This window comes from Alligator mississippiensis, chromosome 4, assembly GCF_030867095.1.
Source record: "Alligator mississippiensis isolate rAllMis1 chromosome 4, rAllMis1, whole genome shotgun sequence".
In the NCBI taxonomy this organism is placed as follows: domain Eukaryota; kingdom Metazoa; phylum Chordata; order Crocodylia; family Alligatoridae; genus Alligator; species Alligator mississippiensis.
Genome location: NC_081827.1, coordinates 1,326,258 through 1,345,966, shown reverse-complemented (window position 1 = coordinate 1,345,966; position 19,709 = coordinate 1,326,258). Strand labels below are relative to the sequence as shown.

The window sequence follows — 19,709 nt, the reverse complement described above, 5'->3', positions numbered from 1 at the left end:
CTAATCTGCTCTCCTCTCCATCTCCTGCCAGTCCGGCTCCCTGAACCACTCCTGCCTTTCCCCACTTCCACAAATATGCACGAGCCCCAGCCCCAAGAAGCTCCCGGTCGAGCTAACCCAGCCCTGGGGTAGGAGGTGTGCGTGGGCACAATGTTGCTTGGGGGCTGTGGTTCTGCTCACACCGGGCCCTGTGGGACATGACGGGGCCAGCACTGCTCTCCCTGGGGGCTGGGGAAAGCCCTGCGGCAGTTCCTCGCAGTGTACAGTTATGAACCAGTTCCCTGGCTGGACTCCAGGCAGCAGCCACGTGACACTGATCTGATCACAGCACACGGGCACACCTCTGGACGCTCCCCCTGCCAGGCTGGCCACCAAACCATAGCTTTGGCAGTGATTTTCCATGGAAAGGCCTGGCGCTTCCTGCCAGAGGCATGCCTGTTTGGCTTCAGATAAGCTTCATGGCACATCTCCCAGCGGTGAACATGCATGAACTTGTGGGAGGGTAGGAGCAGAACTCAGAATGACTCTGATTGATTGGGAAGTTGGGTGGAAACCCTGGGATTCAGTTCAATATGGACCAGTGTTTGCAGAGGGAAGGATGTCAGCCCAGGCCTGGGCAGCAGGACGGTAGAGGTGCCGGGGTCTGCCCAGATTTCCCAGGTTGCCTGGGGTCCAGGACAGCAGGACACAATTCAGGGCGGATGAAAGCCAAGTGCTGCAGTGATGGCACAACACTGCATGCAGCAACACGGCCGAGACCTTTCCCTTCCCCACACCAAGTAGCATCGGTTGGCCTCTGTCAGGTCCCCGAGTAGGGTCTGGCCCTGCTGTTGCTGCTCTGGACAGGCCCCAGATCCTTGTCCCCGCTCCCATGTGAATGAGTCTCAGCAGCGTGGGGCCGGGCTGCCCTGCACAGTAGTTCACACAGCGGTTGTCCATGGAAAGGCCTGTCCTGCCCTGCCAGGGATGCGTCTGGTTGTCTGCAGCCCCGCTGAGCTGTCCAGGTCCTCTCTGCAGCTAAGCCAGCTGCAGCTTGCAGCCCATCTGCACGGTTTGTGGAGAAAGTGAGCAGCCAACAGAGGCGAAAGAACAAGTTAGGAACTATTTAGAAAAGCTGTCCTTATACAGGTCCATGGGGCTGAGTGGGATGCACTCGAGGGTGCTGAGAGAGTTGGCTGATGATGTGATTGCAGCCACTGGCCATCATCTTTGAAAACTCATGGTGATCAGGAGACGTCCTGGATGACTGGACAAGGGCAAACAATGTGCTCATATTTAAGAAAGGGAAGAAGGAGGATCCCGGGAACGACAGGCCAGTCAGCCTTACCTCAGTCCCCCAAAAAATCATGGAGCAGATCCTCAAGGAACCCATTTCCAAGCACCTGAAGGAGGAGGAGGAGGTGATTAGGGACAGTCAGCAGGGACCCACCCAGGGCAAGTCATGCCTGACCAACCTGGTGCCTGATGCCAAGACGACGGGCTCTGTGGATGGGGGGAGAGCAGTGGATGTGATATACCCGGACTTTAGCAAGGCTTTTGATACGGTCTCTCACAACATTTGTTTTTTTACGGCAGTGGATTGACGCAGCAAAAGTGAAACTGGAAGTCCCACCGTGGCGCTTCTGGTTTTGCCACATCCCACTTCTTCCTTGAGGACCACGGCCAGGGCAAAGCAGCCTGCATGGGGCCAGGGAGTGAAAACCCTGGTGCACCGACAAAGACGCCTCCAACCCACTGGAGATAAGCTCTCAGATAACTGGCACACTTGATCAACCGGCACCCCCGCATTCCCCATGGATGCCAGATAACAGAGCTTTTACTGTACTGGGTTTTCGAATGTATTATGTCAGCAGTGCCGCAGGAGAGTGGGATGGTCCCGTGCTGCCCCTCAGGCCTGTCCCCCACCCCGTGCCTTGCCACAGTTGTAGGAGCAGGGTGCTGGCATGCAGCACAAGAAAAAAAAAGCAGCATTAATTTGAAAGCAGCTGCAATTGGAAGGGATGAATTACCAAAAGGTTTCAGCACCATCTCGTGGACAAAGAGGCTGATTACACAGCTTTGAGTGCCTTTGTGTTTGCATGCAACAAATGCATAGACACAATGACTTAAGTCGGGGGAGCCAAACTAAATGACATCGAAGGAGTTTTACTTTAATGTGCCAGAGAGACTTTTAAAGCTTCTGGAAAACACGCTCGTGCAAACAGTTGCTGTGCAAGAAAGGGCAAAAAAAGTGAAGTCTACAAGCACCCTTAGACATCTGTAAAATTTTATGGAGATAGTGGATGTTTGTTTTGGGAAATATGTCTTAATCTAAGGGGGAATGTGTTAAGCAGGATACATTTACAGTCATGTTTCCATGGTTTCCCCTCTCTTACAGGCTTTGCTTTGAAGTGGATATTTTAGTTCCTTTGTTTGCTTTAGTGACACTTAGCTCAATTGAGATGTACATGTAGTTTGTAGTTTTTTTCCTAGGCCATTTGGCTTTCCAGCTTGCTCTCTGAGTCTTGTTATATGCATGTAATGAGTGTGTCAGGTCTCTGCCAATAATTTTAACCATTGCTTTTATTTTTGGGGCTCAAGAGTGGTACAAGGTCAAGGACTGACAGAAAAGATGTGGACAGATTGGAGGGAGTTCAGTGGAGGGCAACAAAAGTGGTTGTGGGGCTGAGGGACAGGACTGGTGAGGAGAGGCTGAGGGAACTGGGCTTATTGAGTCTGCAGAAGAGGAAATTGAGAGAGGATTTAATACCAGCCTTCAGCTCCCTAAAGGGTGGTCCCAAAGAGGATGGAGTGGAGCTGTTCTCAGTGGGGGCAGATGGCAGAACAAGGCGCAATGGGCTCCAGTTGCAGCAAGGGAAGCTGAGGTTGGTGTGACAGAACACCCTTTTGGGTGTCTGCCACTTCAAGGGCTGGAGCAGGGAGCTGCCAGGTGGGAGGAAGCATCACCCTGCTGAGCTCTGGCTCCAAGAGTAACTTGGAGGTAGGGATGGGGCTATGGGAGGGCTCATTGGTCCTGGGCATGACCTAAAAGTGCACCCTGCCAGGATAGGGAGGCCAGGTGGGATTGCCAGTGGCGCAGCAGCCCTATATAAATACCAGGACTGCTCATCTCGCTGGTGAAAGGTGGATTGGGGTGCCTTAATTACCTCTGCCCCCACCTTCGGGTGGGTTATAAGGAGGGTAAAAGGTGAAGCACCTGTGCCTGTAGGGGTGCAAGACTCTGAGTCCTGAGAGCAGCAGGGCAGAGCAGTGGGGCCAGTTAATCTCAGAGCGGAGAGGCTGAGTCCCAAGAGGTGTTCAACCCCAGGCCACAATAAGAAGAGCAGTGTGTTTGCCCAAAGGGACAGGAATAAGGAATGGTGCAGTGAGGGTGTAGCAGAAAGCCCCCTTTTCCTCTTGCCTGCATTTGCTCTCCCCTCTTTGAATATGTTTTTCCTCTTCCACCTTTTCTTCCTTCCTCTTTCTTTCACTTTAAGATAAGGAATTGTGTTTTAAAATGTGTATGTGTGCATTTTGTATCTCCCCTTGTATTGTGGTGTTTTTATCTATTTGTGTGCCTTGGCATTTGTAGCTTATATTCTATACTCCTCACCTTTCAACTTTCAACTGTAAATGTGTTTAGTAACAATGTTAACAAGGGCAGGAGTCAAACTGCCGCTTCCCTGTAGCAGGCGGTCCCCTGAAAGAGCGAGTGAATCAGTGATTGAATGTGTAACACGGTAGCAGACAGCAATTAACACCTAGGGAAACCGCAGATCAACCAGTGGAAGAAATCAATAGAAGACATTGTAACAACCGGGAAATCTCTAAACATCACTGTTCAAGAGCTAACAGCCCTGGTCTGAGTTAATCAATGCCGGGGACCAACTTTTGGGATGAATATCTCCACATAGACCGCTCCCAGAGCCCTATTGAAAATTCATCAATGGACTCCCAAGCCTGCACGTACATGTGGACGACCCCTGGGGCTGACAGATGACATCGAGTAGCCACCGAGGGGGAAGTCCCATGAGGGTCAACGACCCCTGGATTGCGCAAACCTGAAAATTGGGGAGTCACCAAAGTCTGCCAAGGACAGATAAAAAGCAGTGAAAAGTGACCCTCAGTGGCGCCCTCTTGATCTCCAACTTGACCAGCACCCGACCTGTCCAGCCAGAAGGACCAGCCGGCGACCCCCTTCTGGAAGATAACACCACACTGAAAAAAGCCTCGACAGCAGACTCCAGCACCTGTGGGATAGGTATACCTGACTCTTGTAGCTTGCTGCTGTGTGGGTGTGCATATGTGCGTGTGTGTGGGGGGGGGACCAGCCCCAAGGTTTATGATTTAACTTCATTGCAGAGTTTCAATCCGCCTAATAAACCAGAATTTTAAGGATCCCGAGTTGGACATTTGTAGCCAACAAGGGCATAGGGCTGAGAGAGGCTGGAGTGGGGTGGGGTGAATCAATGGTCACTGTCCAGATGAGGGTTTCAGAAGACCCAAAAGGCTGGGCCAGGGCTGTCTGAGGTATAAGTGGACAAGCCTGAGGATCTCTGCCGAGTAGGGCGGTGGGAGTGTGGCCTGGATAGGCTATGTGTAAGAGACCTGTGTGAGAGAGGGATGGAGCATGACAGGCCCTTGTGAAAGGGGGGAAATAAGAGAGAGGGCCAAGTGGGGCATATGTGAGCAGCCTTACAAGGGACTATATTCAACCTGGCTGCAAGCCAGAGATGTTTATGTTTATAGCATGATATCTGCAAATCATGGGACATGTGTAGGGATGGTTGGAGCATGTATATCTGGCCCTTGACACCAGGATGGATCAAAGGGCGGCCTCCCACCTAATAACATTAGAATAATATGACACCAAGGCATGGCAGGAGAAAGAGGCAGGTGGTTTGCCCAGAGAGAGGGGCAGGGCCATACTAGCACTAGGCCTGGAAATTGTTCTTGTCACAGTTGGATATTAGGAAGAATTTTCTCACTAGGCAGGTAGTAAAACACTGGAACATGTTACCCAGAGAGGTGGTGCAATCTCCACCATTGAAGTATTTTACGACTTGGCTAGATGAAGCCTTGGCTGGGATGATGCAGTTTGGGCTGGTCCTGCTTTAAGCAGGGGTTGGACTAGATGTCACCTCCTGAGGTCCCTTCCCATCTGAAATTTCCGTGATTCTATGACTCAGCTTTGGGGACCTGGAGTTGATTCCTCTTTCCCTGTAGCCAGTCTGGCTTCCACTCCAGGCAAACTTGCTGCTGGGGGCCTGGGTGTGGCTGCCAGGGGACTGGACCCTATCTCACATGGCCTAGACTTGTGAAGACGGCTAAGGCCATTGGACATTCCCCACCCAGCCCCTGTCCACTATAAGAGACAGCCAGTGACTTGAGATGCCTGACAGCCTCACACCCTTGGTGCCAGTGCTGTCTCCATGCATGGGGTCCTGTCTCTCTTCTTTCCATAGGTCCACGCTGATATTTCCCAAACACTTTACCATGGGCTAACATAGGCTGTGTCTAACCACTTATCTGAGATTGAGTCAACATACACCAACCATGTGCCTACATAGGTGCAAGGCATGGGGTCCTGTATCATCTTCCAACTCTACCGAGCCATGCAATAAAGGTAATATTAACATTTCCTCAATTAAGTTTTCAGTATGTTTGGTCACTTCTCATTCTGGACTCTGAACTGGGACCAGCAGCTGGGCTTTCGGGGCTGTGTCCTGAGCCAAGCCCAACTCATCCTTCACAGGACCCCGGACCCAGAACACCGACATCCACAGAGGAAGCCGGGGGAGCAACCCAGTACGTGGGCTCCTGCTGCTGGTCTCCATGGCAGATACATGGGGTGGTTGGCGATATCCTTTGTTGGAGTAACTGTGTTGTTGTGAGAGAGGCTTAACAAGCCCCCAAAACTCTTCTTGCATGTTTCCTGGACCATCACAGCTTGAGAGCACCTGAAATGACAGCTGGGGAATAGCTGGAAGAACAGGGATTATTTATCTTGGAGAAGGGAAGACTGAGGGGCATTTGATTGATCTTCAGAGTAAAGAGGAAGGCAATCTCCTGTTCTTTGTTCACAGAGGATAGTGCAAGAAACAAGGGGATAATAGCAGCAGGAATGATCCCAGTGTGATATTAGGAAGACGGTTCTAACTTGGAGGACAGCTGAGCAGCAGAAGACCTGACCTAGGAAACGCTGAGCTGGGTCCTTGCAGGAACTGGCAGGTTTGAAAGGCAGGTTAGACTAATGCACGTGTGAGCTCAGGATGATCTGCCTCAAGCAGGGGGCTGGACTATGTGGGACTCCTGGACACCTTCCAGCTCCATTTCTGGGGTTTTCTCCCACTCTCGCTGCTGCAAATGACTCTGGCACTAACCACCCACAACCCTGTGCACTCTCTGCTGCCCCATGCACACCATAACCTCTTCTCCCTTCCTATCCACACAGTTCACTCGACAGCAAGGTGAGCCTCTGCAAGTGCCAAACCACTCCGACTGCCCCCTTTTCACGTCCTTTGGGATTTCCACCCTGAACTCCTTCGTCCCTACAAAACTACTTAACTTGCACCTCTCCCCTCTCCGGGGCCTGGAACAAAGCCGCAATAAGCTCCAGCTTCCGTGTCTGCCGTGCTTTGCTCCATCCCAGGAGGTGGAAGTGCTGCCAAAGCACCAGGGTCCTGCATGAAGCACCCATTGATTCACACAGTAACTGAACAGGCAAAGCTAGCAGTAACCTACCCCTGTTTGAGCAATGAGGGAGGTTTGTATGGCTCAGCTCGACAAAGCCTTGGCTGGGATGATGCATTTGGGGCTGGTTCTGCTTGGAGCAGGGGGGTTGTACTAGATGTGACTTCCTGAGGTCCCTTCCAGCCCTCCTTGTCTATGATGCCCTGACTCTAGCCGAGCAGAGAGCCCCCAAAGTTTTTCTTGTGTACACCAGGGACAAGCAGGCACAACAAGGGGCCAGCTCTATTCTAGACAGTGATTTGGGCAGGGGGCTTTGCAGAGCAAGGAGAAGTGCTCCACGGAACATGAGGTCTAATGAGCTTCTGGCTAATGACTCATCAATGAAAGAAATAAAATCAAAAGGGGATCTACACTGGCTTCCTAGTGTGGACGCAACACCCAAGCACCTGGTCAAGGATCTCCTGAAAAAGAGCACAGTCAAGGGACTGCTTGGTTCATGGGGTTTTTATTTGTAACTGTACGAAGAAAGCCAAATAGTACAGAAAAATCACAGCCTGTTACAAATCCCCTCCCCAAGGGAAATTTTTTTTTTTTCCTGATAAAGGCACATACATGGCAGGCTCCACCACCCCCCGGATGGACGTGGCCTGGAGCCTGCAAACAGCAACCTTCTCCAACAGAAAAGCTCCAGCTGCATCTTCCGGCAGCTCCTGAAAACTGTATTTCATTCATTGCCTCATTTGTGCAAAGCATCCCTTTCCTGGACATTTCCTGGGGCTCTTTGCAGATCCGCTTGAGATGGGGCCTGAGGGAATCTCCCTGGTGCTGGATCCAGCAGGATCTCCTCCTCCTCTGGAGAGTGGCACCAGGCTGAAGAAAGGCAAGTGTCTAAAATCTCCCATTTACGCTGTGTGGGCACGGGGCCACTTGGGGCAGGGGCAGGGGCAGGGGCAGTGACTTTCCACCTCTTCCGCTAATCAAGGCCGAGCAAGGGGCACAGCCCCTGGGGCTGCCATCCGTGGGATCTCCCCTTCCCTGATGAAATGGGCACCCGGCTCTCCTCTCTGCCAGTCTGTGCCAGTGCTATCAACTCCGGTGGCATCACGGTAGAGGGGAACGGGGCCTGGGGCACGGCACGCTGGTGCTGGGGGCATGACGAGGGCTTTGGAGACTGGGCAGAGTCCTGTGCCACTCTTGCGGACACCACTCCTCACCCTGTTGTCTCCGCATGGGGGATGCTCCTCAGCAGGGCTGTGTGGGAGCGGTGGGTAGCGCACCAGGTGTGCCTGGGGGGTTGGGTTCCTGCCCAGTTGCTTGATGGTGTGTGCAGGGCCACTCCAGACTGGGGCCAGCCCTGCAGACCCAGGCCCACCTCACCCGGGGTGGGATGAACTACTTGTGGCCCTGGGCTGAATGGTAGAAACACAGCCTGGTGAGGTGCAGACTTGCCTTCCTCCATCACCCTGTTTCCAACTCCCTGCACAAGCACTCCGCCCCACTTTGCACACCTCAAGCTGGCATGGTAGAGCCCTTTGGGCCAGCCTGACCCCTGGTCCCTGGCCCCTGGCCCTAGCCGGTCCATCCAGCAGCCCTGAGCAGGACTCAGACCTGATTGTGCGTGTCTGAGCTTCTCGGGCTGTGCACGCACACACGGGCACACTCACACCACCACATCCCTCCACCTGCAGCTCCCCGCTCCATGGCTGACATCCTCACACCCGTGCCCTGCCTGGGGCCCACACAGCTCGGCCTCTCGCTCACACCACGCTGCCCCAGCCGAGTCTAGATGCTGTGCCGACGGTTGTTGATCATAGACACGATGTGGGTCAGGTCCAAGCTCTTCATCATCACCTCCATGAACTCCTCGTCCTTTCGGGCTCCTTCCACAAACTCATCCAGCGACAGCTCCCCTGGGGGGGTGAGATAGAGAGATGCTCAGGGATGCTCAGACCCAGGGAAATCCCTTGGTCCACCCCAAATGAGTGATTCCTGTGCAAAGAAGCACTGGGCAGTCTGCCTGGCCTGGCCTGCCCTGTACCTCAATCCCCTCCGGCCCCGGCCCCCCTTGTCCTGTGTCTGCAGTGATATTATCCTTTCATCTGTGCCCTCTCAATGACACCACAGAGTGCCCAGAACATCTGTCCCACAGCCCCAGGGGCAACTTGCTGTCTGTGTCCCTGCTCCGGGAAAGTCTGGAGCACCCAGTGATGGTCCAGTCCTGCCCCTCCTGGCTGCTGTGACAGGCTTAGGAAGGAGCAGGTCTTGGCAGGGGTGCTTCTGTTCCTACGCTGCCCCGAATTTCCTCCACAGCCATGGACAGTGCTGCTATGCCAGATGAGCAGCTCAAGCCCCAAGTTGTTTCAAGATGGGGATGGACAGACAGGCAAGACAGACACCGTAGTGCGTGGTTTCATCCAGGGTGGCAAGGCAGAGAGAAGGAAGGGAAGGGGCTGAGCATTCAGCTCTATGAGCTCGTGCAGGGGCAGAAGGGGCAGCCTCATTTCGGAAGAGGTATATGCAGTTTACATGGGGCGAGCTCAAGACTGAGGCACGCGGGAGGCAAAGGAGGCTGCAGGATGGGCTCTGGCAGCTCCTCGGGGCGGGGGCTGGAGTCTCACCATCGCCGTTGACATCAATCTTGTCGAAGACGCGGTTGGTGAACTCCTCCGCGCTCGTCTCATGGTCACAGCCGTTGATTGCTCGGATAGCCTGGGAGGGAAAAGCGTGGGGGAATGACCAGCCTGTGGTTTGGGGCAGGGGGCAAGAGGCTGAGCAAAGCGCCCATCTCTGGGGCAAGTCAAAAATGTAAGTTCAATACGGGCTCGGTGCAAGCAAAAGCCCTTCTCTCACTTGGAGAGCTACTCCGGAGCTGCAAAACACCAGCCCCAGCTCTTGTGTGAGCAGGTCACTGCCAGCCCCACGGCTCTGGGGCCCTACGTCTGTGAATCCACCTGCTGCTCCCGCATCACTAGGTTTGTTGGAGCAAGTCAGGGAGCAGCAGCTCACTGGGGTCTGCCTGCCCGGAGGGGGAGGCCAGCCTGACAGGTGCATACACAGGCCAGGGGTAGGGACAACCTGCAGCATCGCAGGGACCTGGCAGGGTCCTTCCTGGTGCACCCCCAGAGACCGCGTGAACGTGTGACACGGGGACGGGCAGCCGCAGCCGTGCCAGCCCCAGGGCGGTCGGTCACCTTAATGATGTTGAGCAGCTCGTGCCGGTCGATGCAGCCATTGCCGTCCACATCATAGAGCTTGAAATACCAGCGCAGCTTTTGCTCCATCTTCCCCCGAAGAACGAGGCTGAGCGCAGCCACGTATTCCATGAAATCGATATATCCATCCTGCAAGGGAGAGAGGGAGCGTGAGAGCCGGGGCGGCTGGGGGAGCCGTGGCTCTGGGGCCTCCTTGCAGAGGCAGGGTGCAGGCAAAAGCAGCTACAGCTTTGTCGGGGCCTGGGGACCTGTCTGCATCCAGACCAGGTCTCTGCTCCTTGGGTCTGTGGGATTAAAACTCCACAACACTCCCTGCAGGTTTGGTGCAGCCTGAAGACATGCTGTGAGCAGCAAATGCAATTCTGCCTGCCCAAACAGGAGAAAAAATATGCCTCTTGCTCCATGTCCTGTCCTGGCTAATGCACCCTTCTCACCACACAGAGACCTCTGATTGTCTGAGCTCCTTGCAGACTTCGCTGATCTTCACTGCACCCCTCAGAGGGCAGGAAACTAGCAAAGTCCTCTGTGCCAGCGTGGAAGAAAAGAAGCCACATATCCATGTAATCCCTGGAGGGAGATAAGGTCGGGGTTACAGGCAGGATGCAGGATTTCTTAGCTACCCTACCAGGCTTGTGATGAAAATAAACGTGAAAAAAAAGGAATCGCCTCAACCCCCAGCACAGATTCAACCAAGCGCCAGCTACTTGGACGGCTTTGCTGCCATGCATTATCTTGCTGACCCCAGATGACTTCCTGCCCCTTGGGCAGGGGCTAGACCTGATGATTTCGGGAGGTCCCTTCCAGCCCTGACATCTATGAAATCTATGCTTTGCTGTGACTGACGTTTGCTGCACAGCTACTGGCAGCTGTAGGGCTCTGTGTTAAGAGGCAGGTTCCCCAGGGTGGCTGAAAATACTTTTGGTCCAGGCCCTACACCACATCCATGCTGCTGACCGAGCCCACCACTTGTAGGTGCGTGCCTTTGGCCAAAGACTGTGGGTCCGTGGGGTGCTTTCCTGCACCCCCCCGTGCCCTCTCTGTCGTGGTCAGGTTGTGATGAACCCAGCTGCACCCATAGGCTGCTGGCTCTGGGCTGTGGGCAACATGGGGGAGAGTGGTGTGAATGCACAAGGATGGAGATACACGGTGCCTATGTACAGCTGGCCCAAGAGCCCGTAGAGATAGACACGGGTCCGTGGTGCCTGCACAGGGCCAGAATAGTGCATTGATGGACCCCTGCGACAGCGATCTGGCAGAGGAGCGGCTATTACCCATCCCTTCCCTTTGGGCTCATCCCTCCAGGAAGGGGGTCATGTCATTTTAACCCTCAGCTCTTGCCTCCCTCCCCCTGCGAGCCAGCAGCATCTGGAAGCGGGCCATGGCAAAGGCTGCAGATCAGGAGCAGGGTCTGTCCCCCCCCGCAGACAGCAGGCAGGCGTCCATCTAGGCCACTAAAGCCATCTCAGCCAGGTGACCTGGCCTGAATCTGATTATGTCAGGTCCGTGATATCAGCTTCAATTAGAGGAGCTTGCAGATGGCTTTCCTCTAAGCGTGCTCAGGAACAGGCTTGACATTGAGGGTTAGTGGGATACGGCCCACATAACTAGGATGATTTCCTCAGCTGCCACCATAGCCTTGCCCCATCTGTCCTCCGCCTGAATGCTCGGGGCCGGACCTCTCCCCCCAGGTTGGAAAGCCCCAGACTTGGCGGGGGGCTGCTGCAAGTTATTGCAGACGTCTTACTGCACAGGTAGTTTGCCCAGGGTGTAAAGTGTCTCTCCAGCCCGTTTCGGGGCACACTAATCTCTGCCCTTTCCCATCTGTCCTCCCCGGACTGCACATCTCTCACCCCACACCAGGCAGGCTTGAGGAAGCCACTCTTCTCCCCGCCGGCCCTCCACTGCTCTCTGCGCAAGCCCCTTCCTTCCCTAGGTCCCTCCTGTGCTAGCGCCCATTGCCTGTGAGCTGGCTAAAGGGATAGGTGATAATTGTCTAACGCAGAAGGAAGACTTAATTTGGATGCACAAAGGTGAATTGGGGCATCCATACATGAACAGCGAGGCTGCTCCGACGTGCTGTAATTACACTGCGTTGGAGGAGACTCGTTTAATCAAGTCTGCTGTAATCACTGCACTCCAGCACCTTGTGTATTAGCATCCCCGTGCTTGAAAAAGACGGTGGGGGTGCTTTATTTAAAGCTCATTCAACAAGCTTGAGATAAAATGCCCCCGCCACCATTTTGAAGTGCGGGGATGCTGATGCATGAGATGCTCCAGGTGCTTTAATTAAAGTAGCTCTTGGAGCCACTGTAATTAAAGCACCCCCCCCCCCCCCCCCAATACTGGAGCATGTGTATAGATGCCTTTAGTTACTGGACTAGGAGCTGACGGTCACCTCGAGCTGGTGATTGTGACCCAGGGGCCTTCAATGTGGGCAAATGGAGAGTGGTCCCAACCAATAGCATACCCTCTTGGTGCCTGGGCAGGGCCCTCGGGGCACCGTTTGGGTCCAGCCAGGCGGTACCTGGGATGTCTGGGCTTCTTGAGAGTGAGGCAGGCTCTGAGTTCACAGAAGGGGTTCCTGGTTCACACTTGCACACTCACGCAGACTTCCAGTGCCTAAGGACAGCTCTAAGCACTTATCCCCTTTTTTGTATCTGACCCCCAGACATTTGCAAGGAGTTCGATTTGGCAGGGGACGACATGCTCACTGGCATAAAAACATTACATGCATGAGCACCGGGCAGCTGCCACCTCTCAAAACATAGCCCTCGGCAGGAAATCATCTCTGAATAGTGTTGTGGGGCGTTAACGGGGTTCAATCCAGATCGGTTCTGAGAGAGAGGCTCTTCCACATGTTCATAAATGATCTGGAAGTACACATAGCAATCGCCACTGATCAAATACGTTGGAGGAGCAAGATTAGCAGGTGGGTAAACAACGAGGAGAACGAGGCCGTCCTGCAGAATAACGCAGATCACTTAGGGAGCTCGACCCATGAAAATAACATGCAATTTAAGATAAGCAAGTTACAGCTCCGTGCTGAGGAACAAGGAATACGGGTCAGAGCTACAGACCGGGGGACTGCATGCTGGAAAGCAGTGACTCGGAAAGGGACTTAGGGATCACGCTATACAAACAATTCATCGGGAGCTCCCCCTGCCAAGCCGGGACAAATGCAGTCCTGGGTTGTACAAACAGACGAGCAATGAGCATATCTGTGCCAGTCGTTTTACCGCTATATCTTCCAAGCTGGCGAGACCGCTGCTGGAGCGCTACCTAGCTCTGATCGCTGCACTCCTGCAAGCAAGCTGAAAACAATAATAGCCCCACAGCAGTGTGACAGCTGGAGAAAGTGCCTTGCATTGCATCACTTAAAGAGCTCCATTTGTTTCGCTTATCCCAGCAAGCACAGCGAAGCAGCTATGTTAACATTTTTAAAAAACTTTGCAGGGAAAAAACGCCAGGAAATAAAGGTGTCTTCAGTTCAGTGGAGAGAGGCACAAGAACTAAAAAGAGGCTAGGAGCTGAAGCCAAATAGACCTATATTATAACTGCAAGGGAGGGCGAAAGCCCATGGGAATGCATTACCAAGGGAAGTGGCAGCATCTGCATCTCCTGAGACCAGTCAAGAGGGGATGCCTTTCTGGAAGAGACGTTTCAGTCAGACCCGGGTGACCGGGCTCAGCATAGGGGAGGCTGGGGCTAGGGTCAGGGTCAAGGTTAGGGTGAAAGGCAGTGGTTCAGACTAGGGGACCTAGGGTCCCTTCTGGAGGGGAGCACTTTGCATCCCTGTCTCCTGCAGAACGTGCTCCGACGTGGCAGGGAGGGGACTCCAGTCTCGCTCGCAGCCCCGGGAGCTCCCGTTAGGAGCAGGAAGTGGGAAGTGCAAGAAGGGGATAAACTGCCCGGTGCTTAGGACCATGGTGGAGATTGATTATCTCCTGGGCCCAGGTGCCCCTGCAAGTGGACAGGCTATCCTGCCACCCCGCTTGACCTAGCCGCATCGCTGCTGCGTGCTCCACCGCCTCGGGGCCCCCGACTGCTGCCGTCGCCAGGGCCTGAGGGCTGGAAGGCAGACATCATCCAGAAGTATTCAGCTGGGATCCCTGTTTCGTGCTGTTGGATTTTAAACCCTGGCCCCGGAGGGTGTAAAAGGCAGATGTAAGCAGGCAGCAGAAAGCCTCTCTGTGCTAGCAGTCACCACGGGGTCTGTGTCTTTCCAGGAGAGAGGTAGATGCCGCGTCCGCTGGGGTGTTTACGGCCAGGACGGACAAAGAACCAGAGACGGGAGCACAGAAAACAGCCCCCCAGTGCCCCCGGCTGCGCAGAGACAAGATTGAGACAGGGCTTCGTGAAGCAGTTTTTCCTGTGCTGGGGATTTCCAAAGTGTTGAGAAACCAAAGAGCTTTTCCCGGCCCGCGTGAGCCCAGCCGGATTCTCACAGCTCCAAGCGATGCTCTCCAGTGCCCCCAGGTAATCCCCATGCAAGGGGAGATGCACACACCACCGATCCCTGCCTTTCGGCTGATTTGTTCCCACGTTAACCCCTTTGATCCTCTCCCACGTCTGCAATGCCAAGCGAGTCCTTCCTTCACTGTGGCAAGCGCCTGCCGCCCAGCGCTCGGCCCTGTACGGCCCGCAGTATCCCCGACGGCCAGCCCAGCCCTTCGTCGCAGACGCGCTGCAATCCTGCAGCAGCTCAACGCGCTGAACCGCCTTGGTGATGTGATGGGACCTTCTGCATGGAGCGGAGCTGCTGGCACCGATCTGCTGCAGCTCGAGCCCGCTGCCCTGGACCGGATCTGAGAGGCGTCGGCATGCAACAAGTGCTATGAAACGCATGTAACGTTGCCTGATTGCTAACAGGCGGGTGTCCCCCTCCTTCACGGTACCCACAAGAAGTGAGGCTGCAGAAGCTGAGGGCTTATCCAAATGGCCTTCTCGTGTTGGGGTGTTTTTATGCTCTTCCCCAGCTGCCACTGTCGCTGTCCCCACTGTGCTGGGGGTGGTGGAGGCACCAGGGCTGCTCCTGTCCCCCCCGAGCCAGGCTGCATGTGGACTGGGCTCAGCTGGGGACTGGGAAGCAGCAGTGGGAATGAGCCCATGCCCATTCCTGCTGGGAAGGGAACAGGATCCCCGTTCCCTCACCTCCTCCCACGGGGTGGGTCATGGAGGGGGGAACTGCTCTCTGCCCTGCTGCTGCCGCTGTCCCCGTCCCCAGCAGAGCCCAGTACAGCCCAGGGCAGCTCTGGTGCTTTCCCATGGGGAAATCCTGGGTCCACCCCTGCTCTGCGGTTTCGGGCTGGGTCTTTCCAAGAACAGCAGAAAAGAGCCGCAGCAAGGACTGACATCTCAGCATTGGTATAAACTGTCGTGCCCACAGAAGATTTGGGGTCCCTTGACTCCCCAAAACCTTCCCAATGCAGGCTGCTAATATGATCCTGTCCTCCAGGCTTCTTCTTCCCTCTCCTGGTCCGAGGACTACTACCGCTGTACGTCTGTTCCCGAGGGCCTGGAAATAGCCCCGTTTTGTAAGCACAATAACGAGTCTATTATAGTCCCTGCAGCCCTTGGAGATGCTCCTCTTTCCGGTACTTGGGCAGGAGGCAGACGCGGTCAGGGCAGAGACAACGGAGAGAGACAATGAAGCACCAAAACCACGACATACCCCCCCGCTTCTCTGGTATCCCGACGCCTTCGCCGCGGTGCCCTAACACTGTGCTGTTGTGTGCTGCCGGAGGCCGGAAAGCCGCAGTGGTGACAGCACCGACTCAGATACATCAGTTTCTTGGCATGCAGGACCAAGCTGCCTCAGTTTCCCCCCACCCCGGGCTGCAAACCTACCTTATTCATATCAAACGTGCGGAACATCTGTTCGATGTACTCGTTGGCCTCCGGATCCAGCCCCCGCAGCCCAAAGAACTGCTTGAATTCGTGCTCAGTCAGCTGCCCCGACGGACACTCGGTCATGAACTTCTTGTACCAGTGGTGGATCTCGACCGCTTGCAGGTCATCCACGGTGGAGGTGCTGTTGTTCCCCATCGGCGCGAAGGGATGCGGGGAGGCCTCGGACCCCTGCTGCGAGCGCTGCAGCGGCTGTCTGATGCCGTCCCCCTTCACTCCCCGCGTCGCGCTCGCTTAAGTGATGGATATACCTTCCCAGCAGTCAGTTGCAATCTTTAATCCGCTTTGATGCTGACTTAGAAACTTGAAGGTCTCGATGATATAAATAGTTTCCTCAGGAGGGAAGAAAGATGGGATGATCTAGCAAAGCGCTGCTATTTCAGGAGTCAAATCAGAAGAGTTAAGCAAATGCTGGCACCAGGACTCTTGCCAGCACCCGGTGAGCTTTCTCAACCCTTCTTCTGCAGCCTCCGAAATAGCAAGACCTGAAGGCTGAGGTGATCTGCTCCCCTCGGCGGCTGAAGGGAGCCTGACTCCTTATTAGAAATCTTGAGTAACTGTCTACAAAATGCTGCCCAGTTTTGCAGCACTGCCCTCCCACAATATGACAGGACAGCATCCGCACAAGAGGCCGGAACGAGATTTTCCTCGTTCCAGCCCTTCTTCCCGTCCTCACAGGCAGGTCTCTGTGCAGTCCCCTGGCAGACGATGCAGTATTTCTACGGTGTCCTTCATGAATGCGGGCACTGGGACAAATGAGCAGCGTCTCTCCAGGTTTGCAGTGGGCTCTGACACCGAGCCCCATGGTGACGATCCTGCTGGCCTGCTTACACGTGCTTTTACACTCTCCATGGCCAGGGTTTAAAATCCAACAGCACGAAACAGGGATCATCTGAAGCTGGCCTGATACTGCTGGATGTCCAGCCCTCAGGCCCCGGTGACGGCAGCCCTCGGGCACCGGTGACGGTGTTGGAGGCCCCACGGCAGTGGAGCATGCAGTGGCGATGCGGTTAGGTCAAGCGAGGAGGCAGGGTTGTGTGTCCATTTGCAGGGGCACCTGGGCCAGAGGATAATCAATCCCCCCCACTTTGATAATATCTCATCTGGGATTGTTATCAAGACCCACCCGCCAGTTCCTGCATCGAGGGGCACCAAAAGACACAAGGCTGCTGTCCTAGCACTTGCTGTTCCTGGCTCTGCCCCTGCTAGCAGCACAAGCACCGATGCTAAGCGGGGAGGGTACGGTACAAACACAGACTCAGCTTCTCATGAGCATACTGGAGCAATACAGGAAAGACTGTAGAGAGACAAAGTGCTGCATTTGTCTCGTGCTGGGCATTTGGGTCACGAGCCAACAGAACAGGAAAGTCTTATTGATGAAAACCAATTTGATACCAGCTGGCCCAACTGCATGACTTGAATGTTAAAAACAGCAGTAATAACCTGGTTAGGAAGGACAGAGCGGGCAAAGATGGATGAGGGATAGCATTGTTAAAGGCAGAGCTCTTGGGCGCTCAGAACAGGTGCTGAATGACATGGACCCGTAAGCCAACTAACAAAACCCAGAGGAGGGACGGATGAGGGTTATTCAGGCCTCCAGATCAGACCAGGGAACAGGAAAATTAACTCTGTCGGTAACAAGTGGAAAGAAAACATACATCGTGGGAGACTTTGCTCCAGAGTCTCAGACCGCTCGCGGGAAAATTCCTGGAACGTCGAAAAGGTAGAGTTGATCATGTTTGAACAGAACGGGCATTGTACCCTGGAGATAACTATCTGGGATCCTTTACGAATGATAAAGGTGAATGAATCCCTTGTCTAGACGCTGGTGACTGCCTGGTGCCCAGTGATGACGACCTGGTTACAAGTGCTGACCCGGGGGAAGTTTAGGTGTTCACGGGTTGCTCCTGTTCTTCAGTGAGTGGGTCGTCCAGTGGAATGAATGCCAAAGAGAAGTTCATTAACATATTAGCAAACACGAACATTGCTAGCAAATTAACAACAACACGCTCCACCTAGATGTTCTTACAGCAATCCAGGAGACACAAGCAGCGCTACAGCTTAAAACCCCTTCGACTTGCTAACAGGTGGCCAGTGCTAGAGAGGTCTTACCCAAATTCAGAGGCTAAGTCCTAAGAGGGGTTGGCTCTTCATGATGTCTGCACATGGGAAGCCGGAGGAGCCCGTCTCAGAGCACGGAGCCTCTTGTTAGCCCTCTCCTCAGACAGAGGCTTACAACATCACTCGATGCAAATGAGACAAATATGAGCGGAAAGGTGACATTCTTGTGTTACATTACGGTCCGGCTGGAACGTACCGACCTTCACCCATCCCAATCCGGCTGAGCTCGGCTTTCCAAGGAAATTCTGCCCGGGACTCAGTGTCTTTTGCATTGTCAGCCTCATTTAGGCTAGCCCGGCCTAACTCGAACTCAACCCTAAGGCAAACTAAAACGACTATAATGCCAGCTAAAAGTATTCAAACTTCACACAAAGGTCTACCACAGTGATACGGGCAAACAGAACAACCCCCACCTTCAGTCTATAGAGGTGTCTCTTCCAAAAGCTAAAGAAAAACAAATTCCTTCCAATCAAAACTGGGATTCCACCATTAGGAAAAGGATGATTTTGCTAAAAGACCATCCAGATGCAGTCATGTATTCAGGAGGAGGAGAGTATACTTACAGCATAGAAGGAAGGGTGTGGCGGTATCTTCCGGTCCAGCAGTAATTAAGGAAATGTTAAACATTTTAAGTCATCAAACCCAGATTGCTTGCACCCAAGAGTCCGAAAAGAACTGTGTTAGACTTTGCGCTACTATTTTTAGTATGTCTTAAAATATACCAGAAAGCTAGAAGATTTTGTATATTGCACCTGTATTCAAAAAGAGCAATTGGATGGCTTGGGTAACATCAAGTCAATTAACCTGAACCTGAGCCAAATAATAATAATAATAATTATTATTATTATTATTACCATTATTATTATTATATTAAATAATTATAATATATAATATAGAATTATATATATACAATTATAATATAATATAATTATTTTTATAATAATATAATAATAATATTATAATTATCATCATTATTATCATTATTATTATTATACATTATACATTATATACTGCATTATATTATTATATATTATATATTAATTATATCTAGTATATATTATTTTACTGTTAGGCTCAATAATTATTATTATTATTGAGCCTAATAATAAATTAAATAATATATAATAAATATAATAAACACTATATTAATAATAAATACTACTTAAAGAATAATCATACTTAAATAAATAATAATAATAATTAAAACTAATATAAGAGTGACTTGATAAAAGAATTAAAGGATAGGAATATATTGCCAGCAAACACGATCAGATGGAAAACAGGTCTTGTCAAAGAAACCCACTGTCACTCTGATAATTGTACAAGGAAAATAAACACCAAGAATACCAACAAAGCACATATTAAAAGGCTGACTGACAGGTCTCAGTGAAGTGCTGGAGAGAAATAATCCTCACATTATGGCATTTCTAGTACAGTTCTGGAGGACTTGACTATCTAGGGCAGATACTAGCTGGCATTTTCATCCATACAGTTATATGATCGAGGACACAAAGGGTGGTAAATGATGAGGGTGACAAGGCAGCCATATAGCGAACTCTGAATGACTTAATACGATGAACCCAATCAAAGAAAATTGAAATGCAAAACGATACATCCAGGGGTACGGACTGAAACCACACGTAATGAATGGGTGGCCGTGTAACAACCCCCACACAATGCACACGTTACAGCTGTATCCTGAAAAGCAGGGACTCTGGCAAGGACCTGGTGGACAAGCAGTTCCCCACGAGCTCCCAGCATCACGGCGTGTGTGGGGCAAAGGGCCGCACCGTCTTT

General features: G+C 52.8%; 1 protein-coding gene across 1 annotated transcript; it reads right to left on the bottom strand.

The window, feature by feature from the left end:
- Nucleotides 1-7,181: 7,181 nt before the first annotated feature.
- Nucleotides 7,182-16,550, bottom strand: LOC102559646 (guanylyl cyclase-activating protein 1). The gene is made up of 4 exons (XM_006272647.4): nt 15,732-16,550; nt 9,864-10,013; nt 9,291-9,381; nt 7,182-8,582 (listed from the first exon to the last, which is right to left on the bottom strand). The coding sequence occupies exons 1-4, from the start codon at nt 15,927-15,929 to the stop codon at nt 8,455-8,457; spliced, it is 567 nt and encodes a 188-aa protein (XP_006272709.1). The 5' UTR covers nt 15,930-16,550; the 3' UTR covers nt 7,182-8,454.
- Nucleotides 16,551-19,709: the final 3,159 nt, after the last annotated feature.